General features: G+C 50.6%; 6 protein-coding genes across 6 annotated transcripts; 4 read left to right on the top strand and 2 right to left on the bottom strand.

Moving 5' to 3' along the window:
• Positions 1–148: 148 nt before the first annotated feature.
• Z518_09539 (uncharacterized protein) lies at positions 149–930 on the top strand (the record flags this gene model as incomplete). Its single annotated transcript, XM_013413494.1, has 4 exons — positions 149–610; positions 656–714; positions 761–825; positions 875–930. 4 exons carry the CDS (start codon positions 149–151, stop codon positions 928–930), a joined length of 642 nt encoding a protein of 213 aa, XP_013268948.1.
• Positions 931–1,073: 143 nt separating this feature from the next.
• Positions 1,074–2,232, top strand: Z518_09540 (uncharacterized protein; the record flags this gene model as incomplete). The annotated part of the gene is made up of 2 exons (XM_013413495.1): positions 1,074–1,165; positions 1,218–2,232. The coding sequence occupies 2 exons, from the start codon at positions 1,074–1,076 to the stop codon at positions 2,230–2,232; spliced, it is 1,107 nt and encodes a 368-aa protein (XP_013268949.1).
• Positions 2,233–2,305: 73 nt separating this feature from the next.
• Positions 2,306–3,655, bottom strand: Z518_09541 (uncharacterized protein; the record flags this gene model as incomplete). The annotated part of the gene is made up of 2 exons (XM_013413496.1): positions 2,306–3,096; positions 3,250–3,655. 2 exons carry the CDS (start codon positions 3,653–3,655, stop codon positions 2,306–2,308), a joined length of 1,197 nt encoding a protein of 398 aa, XP_013268950.1.
• Positions 3,656–7,812: 4,157 nt separating this feature from the next.
• On the bottom strand, positions 7,813–9,294 carry Z518_09542 (uncharacterized protein; the record flags this gene model as incomplete). Its single annotated transcript, XM_013413497.1, has 1 exon — positions 7,813–9,294. One exon carries the CDS (start codon positions 9,292–9,294, stop codon positions 7,813–7,815), a length of 1,482 nt encoding a protein of 493 aa, XP_013268951.1.
• A 1,312-nt stretch (positions 9,295–10,606) lies between these two features.
• Z518_09543 (uncharacterized protein) lies at positions 10,607–12,930 on the top strand (the record flags this gene model as incomplete). The annotated part of the gene is made up of 4 exons (XM_013413498.1): positions 10,607–11,120; positions 11,182–11,864; positions 11,975–12,868; positions 12,925–12,930. 4 exons carry the CDS (start codon positions 10,607–10,609, stop codon positions 12,928–12,930), a joined length of 2,097 nt encoding a protein of 698 aa, XP_013268952.1.
• A 3,095-nt stretch (positions 12,931–16,025) lies between these two features.
• On the top strand, positions 16,026–18,423 carry Z518_09544 (uncharacterized protein; the record flags this gene model as incomplete). The annotated part of the gene is made up of 3 exons (XM_013413499.1): positions 16,026–17,049; positions 17,119–18,293; positions 18,355–18,423. 3 exons carry the CDS (start codon positions 16,026–16,028, stop codon positions 18,421–18,423), a joined length of 2,268 nt encoding a protein of 755 aa, XP_013268953.1.
• Positions 18,424–18,540: the final 117 nt, after the last annotated feature.

The raw sequence follows: 18,540 nt of genomic DNA on the forward strand, positions 1-18,540 counted from the left end.
GCATGACGTGCCGCCTCAACGGACGGGAGATTCTGTCAGGGAAGACTGATCACGTGACAACGCGTCGCGCTAAAAAGCAGGAAGAGATTGGCTTTGGTATTCAACCTTTTTGGTACAGAGAGTCCGCCAAATCAACCAAACAGCCAAGATGGACACCGTTCATGATGTTGTTGAATCTCCGATTGCAGACGAAGCGAAGCTGTCAGAGATCATAGACATGACAGACATGGATGCGGCCACGACCATCGAATCCTCCCCATTGCCAGCCAGACCCAGACACACGAGAACACGCACCAATGAAGAGATCTATGAGGCTGCTCCAGAGCCAAATTCAAGTACTTTGGCGTCAAAATTCCACGAATCCGCCGACAAAACCAAAAGACCCCCTCCGTCCACAACAAATGATGCGTTTGCGAAAGAAATCCGCGACCATCAGAAGAAGCTAGACTTCGAATTCCAGGAATTTGAGCGATCCTTGGACGAGAGAGATACTACCATCGACTTGGATCCTTTGGATTGGACGGACTTGGAAAATCGTTACAACCAGGAGATTCAACCTCATATTGCTGCTGAACAAGAGATCCTGAATGAGCTTGGTGCCCGCTTCGAGGTATGTAAGCCTCGTCGACTTGTGGATGTGGCTGACTGCAAACAGCAATTTATGCTCTACATGCAAGTTTCAAACGAATACGAAGCTGAAAGAGCTATCAAGAGGTGTGAATTTGGTCCAACATCAGGAATCAAATGCTAATCTTTGCAGGCTGCGAACCAGAATTGCCCTGGTCCAGAATTCTGAAGCATCATTGGCACAGAAACAAGCACACCGTTGGTCCTCTTTTTCATCGAGAGGATTTTATACTAATGCCATGTACAGATGCAAGAGTCCTTGAAGCATTCCAAAATGCAATGGCACTGCTTGGAAACCTTTAGGGACCTCAGAACCACTACGTCATGCGGGACAAACCATTGATGCAGAAACCTTGTCTTCGGGACTGACAAACGCTCCGCGAGGGTAGATTCCTTGTCCACCACCAAACATTTCATGACCATGATTGCATAATAGCACGGCTGTGATGTCTCATGACCCCGCATCGAATGCAGATCGAGATTTACTCTCGCGCTTGAATGCGCTGAAACAATCTGCTGTCTCCTTTGATCAGAACAAGTAATCCATCGCTTTGTCGACCATGCGCATTTGGCTGATGATTCTAATCCAGCTACCAGACACCTCTTGGGAAACCTTCATCTGTGTCCCTCGACCCTAGTCCTGCTCGTGCCCTTCACTCAGACCTACTAGGAAGATGGAAGTCATTCGGAGGTACGCCCACTGCAAGTGGAGCAGACAATTCCACACACTCGACAGAGAAGACAGAAGATGATCAAACCCTCGAGGAGCTATTGGCAGATCTGGGACCGTCGGATGCATGGGAGATTGATAAGAGCGAGGAAGACCAAGTGGCTGATCTCCTGCGGTCTGCAAAGTCGGCCCTCGGCGACGCATTGGAAGAGAGTAAAGCGCGAGCGGAAGAGGAGAAAGAAAGAGACCCTGCCGCAGACACGATATCCGCCCCGAAATTACCTGCTCTCGACGTCTCTGTCTTTCAACCAGGGCCGGAATCAGATGAGGAAGCCCGGAGTAAAGCTGGATCCAAGTCGAAAGACAATTTGGATCAGGAAGCCGACGAACTCCTCGCCAGAATTCTCGATGAAGTCAAGCTCGGGTCCACCTCACCACAAGACGATGGAATGGAGGCACCAGACTCGGAAGAAGATGCATCTCAGCCAAACCCGGAACTGTCAGATTCATCTACAGCACCTCAATCGTCCGCTCTCAACCTCCCCGCCACGCCATCCATGCTCCCAGAACCCGTCGAGACGAAACCCGATTCCAATCGTAAAGAGGATGACGATCTAGCCTCTCGCTTTGCCGGGCTGTCGCTCCCCTCCGTCCCAACGACCATGAAATCCACCAAGCCATTCACATCCACATCCGCTAAGCCCACGATCGGATACACCGATGAGGAAGTTGATACGTGGTGCATCATCTGTAACGATGACGCGACATTCCGCTGTATCGGATGTGACGGAGATCTCTACTGTACGAACTGCTGGATGGAAGGACACAGAGGCGAAGACGCCGGCCATGAAGAGCGAACTCATAAAGCCGTACAATTCGTCAAAGGGGGTGGGATGAAAAAGGAGCCCAGAAGAAGAGTCATGCTCGGAGCTTGAATGGAATGGAACGACCTTCCCCCTTTTATTGGTGAGGCCATATTAAGCTCTCCGGATGGTAATCCTTTCCTTTCTACACACACTCTCTATCCGCCGTCTTCTCCTGCTCTGCCTCTGCCGTAGACAAAGACAGACCCTCCTTCTCACCTCCGGGTGCTCCTTTGTCCTTGGGCGAAACCGGAGGAACCAGAAAATACACAATGCCATGAAACATACTGGCAGCCAGCGGCCCCACCCAATGCACCCAATGCCAACCCGGAAACCGACTTCCCACAAACACCCCAAAGCATCTGGCGGGATTCATCCCAGGGCCCCCAAACCCCGGACGCGAAAAGGACATACACAACGCCGTCGCACCAGCCGCCAGCCCAACGAGAATCGGCCCCAATGCAGGTCCAAAGATCTCTCTCTGTCTTGGATCCAAACCGACCCCGAACGCAAGCACAAGCAACAACACATCACCCACCAATTCAACAGTGAACGCCGACAAAACACTCACTCCCATGTCCTCGAACAAAAAACATCCGCCGACCTTGAAATCTCGTGTGCCCGCACTCGCTCGCAGCAATAATCCTGCCAACGCCCCTCCGGCCGTTTGCGCTGCCACATACAAGACCAAGCGCGGGAGACTGGTCAAGCCCGCGAAGAAAGTCCCCAGCGTAATTAGCGGGTTCATATGGCCACCGGAGATCGCGCCGAAGGAGTAAATCAGCAGGCTCATCAGGATTGAATTGATACAAGCGCCAACTAAGGGACCGAGAAATGTGACGGCGCTGAAGACACCAGATGTCGGCGATGGACGCGGTGGAGGGATATTGGGCGACAGACTATTCCATGCGGCTGCGTATACGAGGAGTAAAGTTCCTAGGCCCCCCAAAGAAAGAAAAATGTCAGTCATCAGCAGCACTCGATCCTGGTGCCGGACGAACACCGGAACAAAGAGCAAAGAGCCATCAACTCCGGTAAAGTCAAGCAGGACCAAGGAAGAGAAAAGAGGACTGGTGGGGCTTGACTTACCCACAAACTCAATCGCAGCTGCCTTATACAAATCCACATCCCGGAACGCGCGAGGATCGAAGGCTTCTTTTAAATTCAAATTCGGCGCTGCATCGGGGACTTTCTGCAACAATTCCGCATTGGCCGGGTTCGATCGATCGAGGACAAAGGTTTGATTCCCACCAAGCCGGCCCGCGAAAGGGGCGATGACGGACTCTCGCCTCCGTCGTCGATGGAATGGGGAGTTTGGGAGAGCTGAGTCGACGGCGGAGTGGATGAAACTGTGTGCCGCGCCGGCCCCCGGCGCGCTTTGCGTCGAGCCAACGCCGTCGGGCGCAGTTGTGTATGGGCGCAGAGTCGGCCGGGCCGGAGAAGATGGAAGGGGTTCGTTAGGTGATTTGAAGACTGGTATCGTTGTTGTCGGCATGTGGTTTGGGCCGTGCGGTCGTGATTGGGATCTTCGCGGTTGTGCCATCGTTGTTGCGTTTTGCTTGGTCTGCAAGTTGAGCTGGAAGTTTTGGGGTTGTGAATATCTCAAGATCGCACTGTCGATATGGACGGACGAATCGATTTATTCTTGCTTGTTCTTGTCCGTGTCTTTCCGCCGCCGCGCCCCCCTCTTGTCCTCCTTTCTTCCACCAGTTGTTCTAGTCTTGGTCCTGGCCGTCAAATGCCTCTCCTTGCTCCCAACGCACAGGTACCACCACTCAATGTCAGCCCAAGCCCTAGGCTTTAAACTCGCTCCTCACCCTTCGTCGTCAAAGTCCTAACCGCCTGTAGGCACAATAACAAGTCTGTCACGGACCGTTGTGCTCTGCTCTGCTGGTCGCACAATTAACTACTTGTACTCAGACGATAGCAGGAACAGGAGAAGATCAATGGCTGGTGAAAAGGTCTTTCCCACCCTGTTCTGTACGTAAGTGCGTCAGTATTAGTAACGGTGGTACGGGACGCGGGTTGTCAGAAAAGGGGTCATGAATAAGCAGGACTGTGCCCGGGGCGATTGACCAGTAGGATAAAGAGCGGACGTTTCCTTGTTCGAACCCCAGGGATAGCACTCATGTTACCTAATAGCCCCCTCGGGCTTTTCCTTAACAATGCACGGAGCACGTTTCGTAAGGCCTACCAGTAACTTGACTAAGTGATCGTAAAGCCAGCTCTAAATTTCTGCCCATTTGTGTAAGACCTGCGTCTCTGCAGACACATTGCAATTTTCTTCCAAACCTAAGCTAAGACGTAAACAGGATAGCATTTCCTATATAAGTATGATAACATCTCGCCTAACTGACAAATGATTGAGCGTCGAGCGGTATCATCGTATTGTCAATACGCCGCGATCATGTCATTTATTCGTCTGACGGGCGCAATGCCGATATCATTAGTGCACTCTCGCTGTACTGTGGTGGCAAGAGACTATCAATAATCACGCCTGTAGATCCGGCCAATCTTCTAATGCTATACTATCAGAGTCCGTTATACATAACCTCGCGGCCTTACTGCTGGACACTTTTTTTAATTCTCTCTGCACTGCAGCGGCAATCCATGTTAGGTTGGCCTCTTGCCTGATATAGTACACCAGTTTTATCGGTATCCCCAAATCATCCTGCACTAAAATCTTGGCCATCACATATCTCGCATGGACTATTGCACATATCGTTACACGTCTCGTGACTAGTATTCGAAACTTGACAGCGATCAGCACGTGACCAACTTTCCTCCCTTGCCTCCTTCTACTTTACCCTTTGGCATATCGGGAAGCGCTTTGACCTGTGATCGCTCGTCCCTAAATCAGCCCACATGAACGTGTGGTTGAACGAGGGAAGAACCTTCACTTTTCTACAGTGTGCATAGCCCTTTGTTGTTTGCTGAGTGCACTTTCAAAAACGTGGCATACAGTATGTAATAGCGGCGGGGGAAGCTGTTCATGGCGCATTGCCATGAGGTTGCGCTGGCCGCCGCAACGTGATTTGGCCTCGACTGCATTCAGCCTGATCTCAGCCGCGTGGTGGTGACGACGTCTGCCATCTCTCACGCGAATCATTCTGACATTGCATTTAATCCTAACGGTCTTTTAATTTGATGCGATACCCTCCTGATGTCGTCAAGAAGCGAATAAACCCCCAACGTGGCCCTCTCCAGTACCTTTCCATCAAACGGACAACGTTCACACAAGCTAGGCCTGATTTGTGTTTAGCGATGTCGCTGTGGTACGCGAGTCGCTGTGGGTTGTCGCTCTCCCGAGACATTCCCTGCTCGACGATATCGTGAGGTTGGTCAGCCGTACTCAGAGGCGTTGAAACCCTTGCGGCCGGAAAATCTGGGGGGTGTGCTCACTCAGAAAGACTACTAAAACCTTGTTCGCCGCGAACCGATCAATCCAGTTGACGATAGATCTATTGTGGCTCTATTGAAGGCCCTTGATGAAGCTGGGTTTGTCTAGGCCACGAGAACTCATGATAGCTATGCTGAGGGCGATATAAACTGCGAGCGAGGGCCAGTTTCACGAAAGCTTGTTCAGATCGTCTTCTACATGATGGAAGGAGTCGATCTAATTCGACGGTTTTGCTCAGGTCATCTTCTTCAAGTCGACGCCACGTTCACGACAAACGACAAGCGAATGCTTTTGCTCACAAGCATTGGGCTCTCGCATGAAGGGAAACAGGTACCTATCGCTTTCTCCTATTGCCCGGGAGAAACAGAAGAGTCTTATTCTTACTACTTCAAAGTTCTTGGGCTCGAGATATTCAAAGACGGTATTCCATGGCCACGAGTCGTTCTGACTGACGCTTCATCGGGTATGATTTCATCCGTCCGATCTGGCGCCCTCGATTCTACAACTACTCATCAGCTATGCAACTGGCATGTTGTAAACGCCATGATTGCTCGTATCTGCAAGGGAGGATATAAGACAGAAGAGCTGGATGGTTACACTACTGAAAACGGCGAGATCCCTGGCCTCAAAAACTTATAGTGGGAATACGTGAAGTCTTCAATAGAGGGTCTCCTGTTAAGTAATAAGCGCCGTCTTCTTGACCGTCTACATCCAAAAGAGCAGGAGTATGTCCGCGAATTCTGCGAGCCCAAAGAACGGCAATTCGTCACTTGTTACACGGCCAAATATCCTAATCTTGGAGCAAGCTCGACTCAACAGAATGAAGCGTTGCACTCTACGCTGATGAAGGTGGTACACGGTCAAATGTCCCTCGAGAAGTCGGCGCAGGCCCTTTGTTCAAAGCTAACACTTGTTTACCAGTGACTCTGGAGTCTAAGGTCAGCGTCGATGACAAAGCAACCGACAGGTCTTCAGAGTCAGGTGTTTAGAGCGTTAAGGGGCAAGATCTCGTTGTTTGCGATTCGCCGTGTTGAAGAAGCGTATTTGGCGCTCTGTCAAAAGTCACAGGATCTCGCTGCGTTTGCCTCCTATGATCTAGCCGACGACTTCGACTCCTGTGAATGCGAGAACCGTTTACGGTATAGTCTACCCTGTCTACACATACTCATCCCGTTGGCTCGAGAAGAGATGGAGTCTATACCACTCAACACTTATTCATCCGCGGTGGCACTTGAAGCAACAACATAGTACTGAGTGGCTCGTTGTACCCGCGGATTGGAAGCCCAGCTACTCAGCGCGAGCACTCCTACTATCTCCAAAGAAGGCGACCATTCATCGAGATCTAAACAAGATAATGCAGCTGCGTGACGCTCTACCAATAGAGGAGAAGGATCGATTCACTCGACAGATATCTGACCTTCTAAAGACGCTTCAGAAGACTGGTGAGGGCCACGCAGAGCTCGCAGCCCTACCAATCGGTCAGCCAGATACAATCCCTAAGCGGACCTTTAAGCGCAAGCGACCGGCCGAGAACTCTCGTGGATTGACGGCAAACGAGATCGGTGAGAAGGAACAACAATAAAAAGACCGTTGTGAACGTGGAGAGGCAAGAAATTATATGATTGAAGAACTGCGCCGTGAGCAACACCGCGAGCAGGCACCACCTTCCGCGAAGCCGACACCTAGATCTCCTCCTCCCACCCCCTCTATCGAGCCACCGCCTTCTACAACGCCAGCAAGGACGACTCAAGAGGACGGATCGCAAGAAGGCTGCGCAGGCCGCAGGGTGGCTGCCAGACTCACAGAAATGACACACGTGACCACGCGCGCAGTCAACAACACTACGGTTTGGCTATACAAGAACGAATTGCACAGTCGACGACGGCGTCACCACGCAAAATTGCGGGCATTGAAGGAGCAGCGAAAATGGGTGTGTTGCCCATAGTAAATTTCTGCTCCTGGTAATCCGGAGTCTTGCGGTAGCTATGGATGTCCACCAACGTCGGCGTTCCCGCTCATGTATCCCATTTGACAATACCTGCCAACGTCGCTTAGGGGCAACCGTTCTACCGAAACATGTTGCTTCTCATGATTCAAGTCAAAGACAGCGCTGAGTGTGTCACATGAAGTGCATTCTATTACGCTGATATCGATGCCAGAAACTCTCAGAGGCCAGAAACCTCTGGGAAAGGTCTTCAAAGTACAGGCTCTGGGAGAGCTGCAGACGGAAAAAAAATATATCATATCCCATGCTAAACAGATCTCCCGATCATCGAGTTGTTGGGCAGAACGATATCTACCGTTAAAGGATTGTGCGATGACCATGCTCTGTAATCTAGAGCTTGCAGATCCCATGGACACAACTTTCGAAGATGAGGACATGGTGATTGGAGTGCCCCTAACCATATCGTTAAGATTGCCTCTGCTAATGTCACTGTCCTCCGCACGCCGAGGACGTGTTCTTCTTCAGCGCTGTTCATCTTCATGGTCATTAGGGCGACGAAACAGCCCGGCGCTTTCAAGTTCATTGTTTTTATGTTCCGATCCAGTCTTGTTTTGATAGCCTTCCTGATGTGCTGATTGACTCTGCCCTGCAGTCCACTGCCATACTTACTGGCCGAACCAACGTACAAATATCGGTCACTAACTGCCTGGACCGGGTATCGAGAGGTTACTAGCCTAGCGTACACCCCGGCGTCCGTCGAATTGACTGGGGATAAATGTTCGAGTTCGTCAAAAGTAGGGGGTTGTAAGCCTCCGAGGATCTTCTTCACATCTTTTGGGATCCCTTCAGAAATGGGGGTAAGCCACTGCTCAGCAGACTTCTCCGAAAGAGCCTCTCTCCAAATTGGGGTCATATCAGACTCCAGAAGACCTTCCCAAATTTCGAACAACCGCGTGGTAAAAAGCGTTTCTCGCAACCAAAATGGCAATTTCTGGGGCCCTTCCTCCACAACACTCGACTCCAATATTTTGGTTCCAAGCTGTCGAAGCTTTTTCTCCACGTTCGGCTTTGTTCTTCGGAGCAACCTAGCCCTCTTGTTCAACGGCAAGCCTTTATTTCGTCGGGAAATTAGCCACTGGGTCTCGCCATCAGACCATTGCCCCTTTTTATTCCATCTCATTTGTTGCTCCAGCTCTTGTTCTCCTAGAAGGCGTTTGGCTTCGCGCAAGACGAACTCTGGAGTTCTATCAAGGGATATCGCCAAGTCTACGGGAGATTGACCTTGCTGGAAGCACAGTTCGATCTCTTCATCTCTCGCCTTTCCAGACAGTCTCTTGGTGGACTCAATTGTCTTTGGTTTTACCGTTGGATGCTCGAGAGGTATGTCGTTGTCTTTGTCGCGTTTAGCATTCTCCAGAATCTTGTCACCTTGGTCCAGAAGTAGACTCTGCACAACTAGCCCCGTGACGAATCGCTGGAATGCGTCCGTATACTCATCGCTTGTGTCGTGTCTCATCGTCCCGGCGTACCTCTGCAAAGTATTTATCAAGTCCTCCCCGCCGCGGATGGCAAAAGTCCATGCCACGTCTGCTGGTTCATCATCTTCACAAAATAGGACAGAGATGTATTCAGGTTTTGGGCATGTGGCTGATTTTCCCGGACATTCGGAGACCTCCTGAATCGGCGTGTATGGGTTGCGCCCTATCTGGACTCCTGCAACGGAGATGAGAATTGATTCTTCCGGGCTTTCGAAGAGCACATGGTTCGAAGTACGTGGATTACCTCCCATTTTGAAGCCTGAAACCGAAACTATGGACGCAACTTGCATAGACGGAAACATTGAGCGCCGGGATGTCAGGTGTATGACTTTACAATTCGGTATCCACGTCTGCGCACGTCTTCGAAATACATTGACTGACGTTCTGAGCAGCATCTTGCAACTGATCGAAGAATCGATTGCGCAGATTGGCGGACTCTCAGGGCATGCCGGATCATATCGTCTAATATGCTTCGAGATAGAACGATTGATATTCGCATCGGCGCCGAGCAGCTAGCACGTTTCAACTTGGATACAAGTCGACCAGATGATTAGTCCTCAATACCGACTTACCGCCTCGTTCAAGCCTGCAGAATAGGACAGCGTTCAGCTGAGGCCTGCGATCGTCTATCGCTCCCAGCCACTTCCCTTGCACCCAGAGTCATCTAGATCTCCGGACGCGTGATTTGAAACAGGTCCAGAACATCCAATGCTTCGGAATCAGATCAATTTTGATTTCCGACCATTGCGGGGGAAAACAAATAATAAAACCAGGTTGGTCCATCCAGACGACAAACGAACAGCTCGGTTGGATGGGCGGACAGCAACCACAGCAGCGTGCATGGCAGCGGTTAGGCTTCTAGGTATGTACAGGACCATCAGGCGCTTCATATTTGTCTGCCCAACCTCGAGATCTCAAGCGCTGTAAGGGGTTGGCAAAGTAAAGTGAAACCTCTGGCAACGATTGTTTCGGTTTGAGCATCCCGGAAATTTACTATCTAATCACACATGTTCGCCAACTGATAGGTTAGCCAGAATCGACAATGAGGTAGATCTCTGTACCAGGACCTGTGGCTATAGAATGGAAGAGAGGCTTTGAGAACACTGCTCATGTTTGAAGCGGGAATGCCAGCCAAAGAACGCAGCGATATACTCCAAACAAGCCGGATATCTTGGCAGTGGTAGGTGGCTACAATGGTCACGTGGTCGTGCCTGGTCTCCCAGCTATCAACAAACACACAGCCTCATGCGCACCTTTGCCAACATCTACCTACTTCTCCATTACAGCCTCATTGTCTCTTCCATGATGCTTTCAGGCCATTTACGGGGTCCCGCCAGCTATGCAGCAGCACGTCGCGGAAGCGGTTACTCGCTGCCTTCGAGCACCAACGCACCACCTTCGTACATTTCTGCGCCTCGATCGAACCGATAGCCTGACTACTCACCCTCACTCTCCCGCTACCGCATTCGTAAACCACGATAGCACATTCGCGTCTGTGGAGCTATTTCATATTACTCTTCGTCACGGGATCGATTAAAGGGTCGGCCCTGCTTGAGAAAATCAATGTCGTCAATCGGCGTCGAAGACTTCGACCGAAATCAAAAATGTAAACCCAACATCCTGTGCTCTCTGTGCATAAAGGTCATCTCCAAGTCAACACTCCTCCGAAGAGGCATTGGACTTGGGTTCATCCGCATCACGCACCAGGATCACGCCGAATTCCACCTTTTCCATGCAGCCCTCAAAGACCTCCTCGATTCATCACGAACAGGATGCCATCTTTGCGCGTTGTTAATCCAGACGATACCAAAAGACGAATTGAAGGAGTTTGTATCAGGCGCTCGAGATTTCGGTGCTATTCAGCTGAAAGTCTGGCAGCCGAAATGGATGAGGAGAAAAGATAACCCGGTGAAGAGGTGGAAGCTGGGCTCTGTCCAGGAACACTGTCTGATCGCATTAATCTCACCGGCGTTCAATAACTTGAGAATGATTCATAAGTTTGTTGGTGTGGTCAGGACTCATGGAAGGGAGAGGAATTTGAATTTCGATCCTAGAGAGGTGACCAGTTTGATATATGGTATGTTCGTTCTGTGCGAATTCGTACGTAGATTAGAAGACTGACTATTCAAAATTCCTAGGACCGGATCCTCTTGCGTTACGGAACTCACATGAAGCCCGACTGAGTCGGTACAATGGCGCTGATTCCGTGTACGAGATGGCTCGAAAATGGATTCGCGATTGCGTTTCTGATCATGCTCTCTGCTGCGTCCAGACCGGAGACCGGATTCTCCCTGCGCGGTTGATCACGGTCGGCAGCGATGATTCAGACGATGCACCAAAAGTCGTGTCAACATCCGAGCTTGATGCCGCTGTCCAGTATACCACTCTGAGCTACTGCTGGGGTGGCGCCAGCCCTTTGGTTTTAACTACTAAGAATGCAGAGGGTCTGATGCAGCGAATTGATGTCAAAGAACTGCCAAAAACAGTCGCAGACGCAATTACAGTGACTCGGGGTCTAAAGTATCAGCATCTATGGGTAGACAGCCTCTGCATCCTGCAAGATTCGAAAGACGACTGGGAAGACGAATCAGTGAAAATGGGACAGATCTACAGCAATTCCATCTGTACCATCTGTGCCAGCTCCGCGGAAACTGCGGATGAAGGATTCTTGAAAAGCAGGAATCCATTAGACAGTCTTCCTTGTTGTATTGAGGGGACGCTTGATAAGGGATTCTGGGCAGTGGGCAAGATGTGGTCGTGGTTTAACAAGAATCAGTATCAATCGGGGCCTGTTTGCGTCACAGACTCTGTCAAGGATAGTGTGAGGAAGTGTAGATTGGATTCTAGGGCTTGGGTTGTTCAGGCATGGCCCCACTATTCCAACTGTATCAAGGAACTCGTACTGATACCAACTTTTTTTTCTGAAAACAGGAGCGACTATTATCCCGCCGAAATCTCCACTTCACATCTCAAGGTGTGATGTGGGAGTGTTTCACGACCGAAGCCTTTGAATCTCTCCCTGCAGGTACAGTACTACGCAATACGTTCCGGCGGTCTATATCCAATATCCTACACTGTCAACACGAAGAAGCCATCAAAGAATACACAAGCCAGTGGTCAGATACCGCATTCCATGAAGCACAGTTCTCCCCCGAGCCTCTCACATTTGAAAACGGGATTCTAGATCTGGGATCCCGCTTCTCCTTCCTGGAGTACTGGGCTGAGATTGTGAGAAAGTACACTAGTTGTGATATCACGAAACGCAGTGATCGCCTTGCTGCACTTGCGGGTATTATAGGGGAGATTCAGGAAGTGGTGGGGTTTGACTGTTTCTACGGAATATGGAATATGCCCGGAGAGTGGACGGCTAAGCAACTACTTTGGCGTCCTATCATCGGTAGAGGCGCCGAGCAACCAGCTTATGCTCGACCGAGGCGGAGGGGCGCGCCGAGTTGGAGTTGGGTCGCGGTTGATGGTCCGGTAGTGATCCCTACCGCGTCGAGGAGCATTACCAGATACGGGTTTCCGAGCGGGCGGGTGGAAGAAGTTATTCATATCGGTAAGGAAATGGTTGAGATTTTGGAGTTTCCTATCACCAGCCGTGATGGAAGGCATGGACCGCTGCATCTCAAGGGCAGAGTCTTGACCAAACCACGACGTGAGATCAATGCTTGGTATTGCATCCTTGATACATCTGAGCCCGCTCAAATATACCCAAGGGAGGTTTTCTTCCTGTTGGTGTTCGATCACAATGCCAGTTTTCGTCCAGGAGAAAAGAGGAAGAAGAAGGAAGAAGAAGTGCCGCAGCTGGAAGGATTGATACTGGTGAGGATAGAGAGGAGGGAGGAGAGATATATGCGTGTTGGGTACTGGAATGCTAGGGATAGGAGTAATAGTTTTCGAGAGAGCGAGGGTGATAAGAAGACTTGTCTGGCGTTATGGGAGGAGTTTACAGATGTTGAGATGAAGCAGTTAAGGATTATTTGAGCACCAACACGGCGTATTTTTCATGGATTGTCCTCCTGTTCTTGGGTCAACTGTAATATGCCGTGCTTTAGGGTGGGGAGAATGGGAACGGAGACACCTCAAACCCGAATTGGGACTGGGAAGAGTAATCTCCCGATGTCCCAGCCGTGCCCAACGGGTTGGTCGGCCTTTGGCCTTCCAATTTGAGTGGCTACGCCATCAAACACGCGCGTTAGCGCGTGCCGAACACCAAAACCCGAATTTCGGTATAGGCTGTTTTGAGGCGGAGTGCCTCGGGGCGCCAAACGACGTGAAAATAATACAAATTTCGCGTATATAGATACTTCAATTGAACTTTAGTGTCCGTAGTAATTCCGGTGGGATTTGGAATGGTGTTGAGGTCGCTGTTGACACTTTTGTTACCCTTGATTCCCCGAGAGTAGATACTCTCTCGACGACGACGAGGAGCCTATTGTTGTTGAAGGGCCTTCTCGGTCTGCCTGTTAAGCCTATCTTGCTCCTTTTTGCGCTGAGTCTCTTCTCGTCGCTCTTGTAGGGCGATTACTCGCTGCGCCTTCTCAAGTTCAGTCGCCTCACGCTGTTAAATCTTCTCTCGCATCTCTAATCGTAATCGTGTACTCTTAACACCCACGGTGTACAACACGAAATGCAACACCTCGACACACCACGCCGCGAACGGAAGGTTCTAGCCATCGAACAGAGTTCCCAGCCTCTCGAATCGTATCCCCAGCCATAGTAGAAGTGGCAGGAAGACGGAAAGGGGGCTGGACGCCGAAAACGGGCAAGAGATGAAAGGATCGAAATGTATGAGAGCCTTCGAATCCTTACACTGCCATTCCATACCCTACCTTGTGCACTCGCAGCGCTCCTTACTGTAGGACCGAGAGAGGATTGATTGATCTGAGCGAGGCGCAAGCTACAAAAAGGGTAATGTTATTCTGTACACCACATTTTGTTATTCTGTACACCGCTTTTGATTGGTCCGGATTTTTATTTTTCCGGTTATCTGCGCAGTTCGAAGATACGTGATGTCACAACACCTAAGTCTGCCTATATAGAATGCAGAAATGATGGTTAACGATGGTATCCTCTGCACGGTCGATACCTCGTGCTGACTAAGGTAACAAACCAGCGCCCATAGGCTTGGGTGGGAACCGCCCATAAGCGGGGCAGTTGCCCCCCGGCTTATGGGCGGTTTCCCCCCGGTTCATGGGCGGTTTCCCCCTCCGGCTTATGAGCGGTCCTCCCAAGCCTATGGGCGCTGGTTTGTTACCTTAGTCAGCACGAGGTATCGACCGTGCAGGGGATCTCTACACAAATCCGGCTGTGTAGGCCACAATAATTTACAAAGTATACAGAGAAGCTCAAAATGCACGGTACTTATCTACCAAGGAAAAGGGAATCAAATGTGTTTATTGCTTCGCAACCACCTATAACGGGGAGAGTTTAACGCGTCACCCCTCCACAGCTACGCCACTTACTAGTGTTTTCTCGCCATCGCCGGGCCAACGGCAACAAGCTCTGTTAGCGCGGTGTACAGAATAACAGGATGAGAGCGTTAAGTGTACAGAATAAGGCGAGAGAGAGGTGGTGGTGTACAGAATAAGGAGAGTTGAGGCATGGTGTACAGAATAAGCAGGTTTTCCGGTGTACAGAATAACAAAAGTTGGTGTACAGAATAATACCCCCCCTACAAAAAGGCCACGAAGGCTGCGGTGCACGTGACTAGGCTAGTCCCAATGCGGACTGCCAACACTTACACCCCCTCGTAACGCACCCTTACCCTTCGTTGGTACATCCCGTGACAGCTCGCACCTCAGAAGCGAGCCGTAGCTGTTTGCACAAGTGTTGAAGCCCGTTTGGGCTCCCATCGAAGGATCCATTTTAGGCCCTGCATGGAGAGATTTAGCTCACAGACGTGAGCGTCGGGATCGAAATGGGTTTGGTGGGAAGTCGATTCATTTACGCCCATTTGGCCATGACAGGCTGCAGGCTAACTTGCAGATTCTAGCTATTACTGGCGTTGACCCTCGACTCAGTCAAAGTCCTAACCATATTCCCTATACAGTCATTTGTTGGGCCACAACAGTCCTTTAACGTCGTGTTGAGGGCTTACCCCACAGTGCAGACAACTGCACGAGTAAGTCGGAGGGCTTATGCTGAAGATGATGGTCGAGGTCGTTGAGATAGAACTATTGGAGGGAGGACGGCACTGTGTAACCCTTGACATTGTATCCCAGCGGCGTTATCCATTCCACCTCTTTGGAACTCTCTTGACTTCATTGCGCTGTCGTACTTGTCGTCGTCGTGCAGGACGCGCAACCCCTGAGCTGCCAGCACGTCCCCGTTTGCCGTTGGATTCGTCTTGGTTTCCTCATCGAAATAGGTACTCACACCGGACACCGCGAGAAGGTGCGAATCCATCGTCCCACTGGCCAGCAGCCAGCCCTCTGCGTGCTCGCAGAGGGCGTCTTCGAAACATATCAGAGTGCCAATAGCGGCACTGACGGCTATCAGCACGTGACCAACTTTCCTCCCTTGCCTCCTGCTGCTTTAACTTACCCTCGACAAATCGGGAAGCGCTTTGACCTGTGGGCGCTCCCCACAAATTGTGTGGTGAACGCTCGATTATCCCTTTTATAATCCCTAAAATCGGCCTACATGAACGTGTGGTTGAACGAGGGGAGAACCTTCACTTTTCTACAATGTGCATAGCCCTTTGTTGTTTGCTGAGTGCACTTTCAAAAATGTGGCATACAGTATGTAATAGCGGCGGGGGAAGCTGTTCATGGTGCATTGCCATGAGCCTCGACCGCATTCAGCCTGATCTCAGCCGCGTGGTTGTGAGATGTCTGCCATCTCTCACGCGAATCATTCTAATACTGCATTTAATCTTAATGGTCTTTTAATTTGATACGATGCCGTCCTGATGTCGTCAAGAAGCGAATAACCCCCCAACGTGGCCCTCTCTTGCGCTATCCTGAGCCACACAACGATGCCCGTCAAACCCCCCAGCGATCGCGGCGGCTTCGAAATCGCGCTGATCTGTGCCCTGCCGCTGGAAGCTGAATGTGTGCAAGAAGTTTTTGACAAGTTCTGGGAAGATGAGGGCAAGAAATATTGGAAAACCCCGGGGGATTTTAACGCCTACACGGCTGGGGTGATAGGCGAACACAATGTGGTTCTAGCCTACATGCCCAGTATGGGGACCACTAGTGCCGCGGCGGTGGCGGGCTCCCTGCGCGTGAGCTTTCCAAACATCAAGCTAGCTCTAGTGGTCGGCATTTGTGGAGGGATACCTTCAGGGACGAATCGAGAGGAGATCTTGCTCGGCGATGTCATCATCAGTCAAGCACTCATCCAATATGATTTTGGGAGACAGTATCCATGGGGATTCAAGAGGAAAGATGACGTTCGAGACACTCTTGGTCGACCGAATCCGGATATTCGAGCTATCGAGGCTAAGCTAGCGACCAGTCGGTACAAGCAAAGGATGCAAGATAACATCACCACAGTTCTCCAAGAGATTCAGCGGAAGCTGCCGAAGACGAAGCGTCCAGGCCAAGAGAATGACATCCTCTACCATTCATCATATGTGCACCAGCACCACTCGCCAGCGATGTGCGATAAGTGTGGAAATCACGAGGAGATATGTGAAGTAGCCATCAAGACTGAATGCGAAGACTTGGGGTGTGAGTCTATCATGCAAGTGACTCGCAATCGAGATAGTTCGACAACGCAACCCGAGGTTCACTTCGGTATCATGGGCTCGGGGAACACCGTGATGAAATCGGGACAACACCGTGACCGGATGGCGCAAGCGGATGGAATCATTGGTTTCGAAATGGAAGGGGCAGCCGTATGGGATTATTTCCCGAGCATTATCATCAAAGGGGTGTGCGACTATGCCGACAGCCACAAAAGAAAAGGATGGCAACGATACGCGGCGGCAACGGCAGCAGCGTGCACGAAGGCTTTTTTGGCGGAGTGGAACGGAGGGGACGCAGCCACTGATTTAGGTTAGTATAAATGTTCCATTGTTGTAGTTTTTCCCACTAGTATAACCATCTCTAACCGACGTTTCTCAGCTCCTCATAGGTCCCACTGGTTAGTCCCCTTTGGGAGAAATCGGGACTTCATAGGTCGGGGAGACGTCATAAATCGACTTCTTGAGCGAATTCCTCCTGACGTGGACAAAGATAACTGCCAACGTACCGCCATCGAAGGCCTTGGGGGCGTAGGCAAGACTCAGATGGCGCTGGAGGTCGCATTTCGAGTTCGTGACCAATATCAAAACTGTTCCGTGTTCTGGGTTCCTGCCGTGGATGTTACCAGTTTTGAGAATGCATACCGTGAGATTGGCCAGAAGCTCCAGGTACCGGGGATCGAGGAGGACGGGGCCGATATCAAATTGCTTGTCAAGAATGCAATGAGCCAAGAAAGTTGTGGTAGCTGGCTCCTGATTATTGACAACGCTGACGATGTGGAACTCCTCTTTGCCACTACGGCACTATGCGACTATTTTCCCTCCAGTCTAAAGGGCTCGATATTATTCACTACACGAAACCATGGAGTCGTTGCGGAGCTTAACATCCCCCAGCGGAACATCATTACGGCAGAGGAATTGACCGACGCAGAAGCCACTCAAATGTTACAGACGAATTTAAAGGAAAGTCAAACACGTGATAGCGACAGCACCACAGCTCTGCTTGAATTACTAACTCATTTACCCTTAGCCATCAAGCAGGCGTCCGCATACATGGCCAAGACCGGAATGTCGACCACTAGGTACCTCCAGCATTGTCGGTCCAGCGATATGAGGTTGATTATGTTACTAAGCCGGGAGACTGAGTATCAAGGTCGTTACAACCGCATGAACAGTGCAATAGCTACGACGTGGCTTGTGTCATTCAACCATATTCTACGGGATAAGCCACTTGCTGCAGACATCCTGCGGTTGATTTGCTTTCTTATCGACAAAGATATCCCATTGTCGTTGTTTTCGCAGGGGAATGACGAACTAGAGGTGGACGAAGCGATCGGGATCCTAAAAGCATATGCGTTCATCACCGAAAGAGAGGATCGCCATTCGTTTGACGTACATCGACTAGTACAACTAGCCATGCGAAATTGGCTGCAGGAGGAAGGTCAGCAGGAGCAGTGGATCAAAAAGACGATACAGCTGCTTGCAGGTATATTTCCCTTCCCTGTCCACGAGAATAGGGACGTGTGGCGACAATACTTACCGCACGCTTTGGCTGCGGTTAGTTTTCAAGAGCATGACGTTAAGGAGCAAGCTGATACGAACCTTCTCTTCAAAATAGCTGAAAGTTATACCTTACTTGGAAAATACAGGGAGGCGGAGCAGATACAACGACAGACGTTGGATCTAAAGGAGAAGGTACTCGGAGATGAGCATCCCTCAACACTGGACAGCACGAACAACCTTGCAGAGGTGCTTCGGCAACAGGGAAAGTACGAGGAGGCGGAGCAGATGCAGCGACAGACGT

This window comes from Rhinocladiella mackenziei, assembly GCF_000835555.1.
Source record: "Rhinocladiella mackenziei CBS 650.93 unplaced genomic scaffold supercont1.7, whole genome shotgun sequence".
Lineage (NCBI taxonomy): Eukaryota > Fungi > Ascomycota > Eurotiomycetes > Chaetothyriales > Herpotrichiellaceae > Rhinocladiella > Rhinocladiella mackenziei.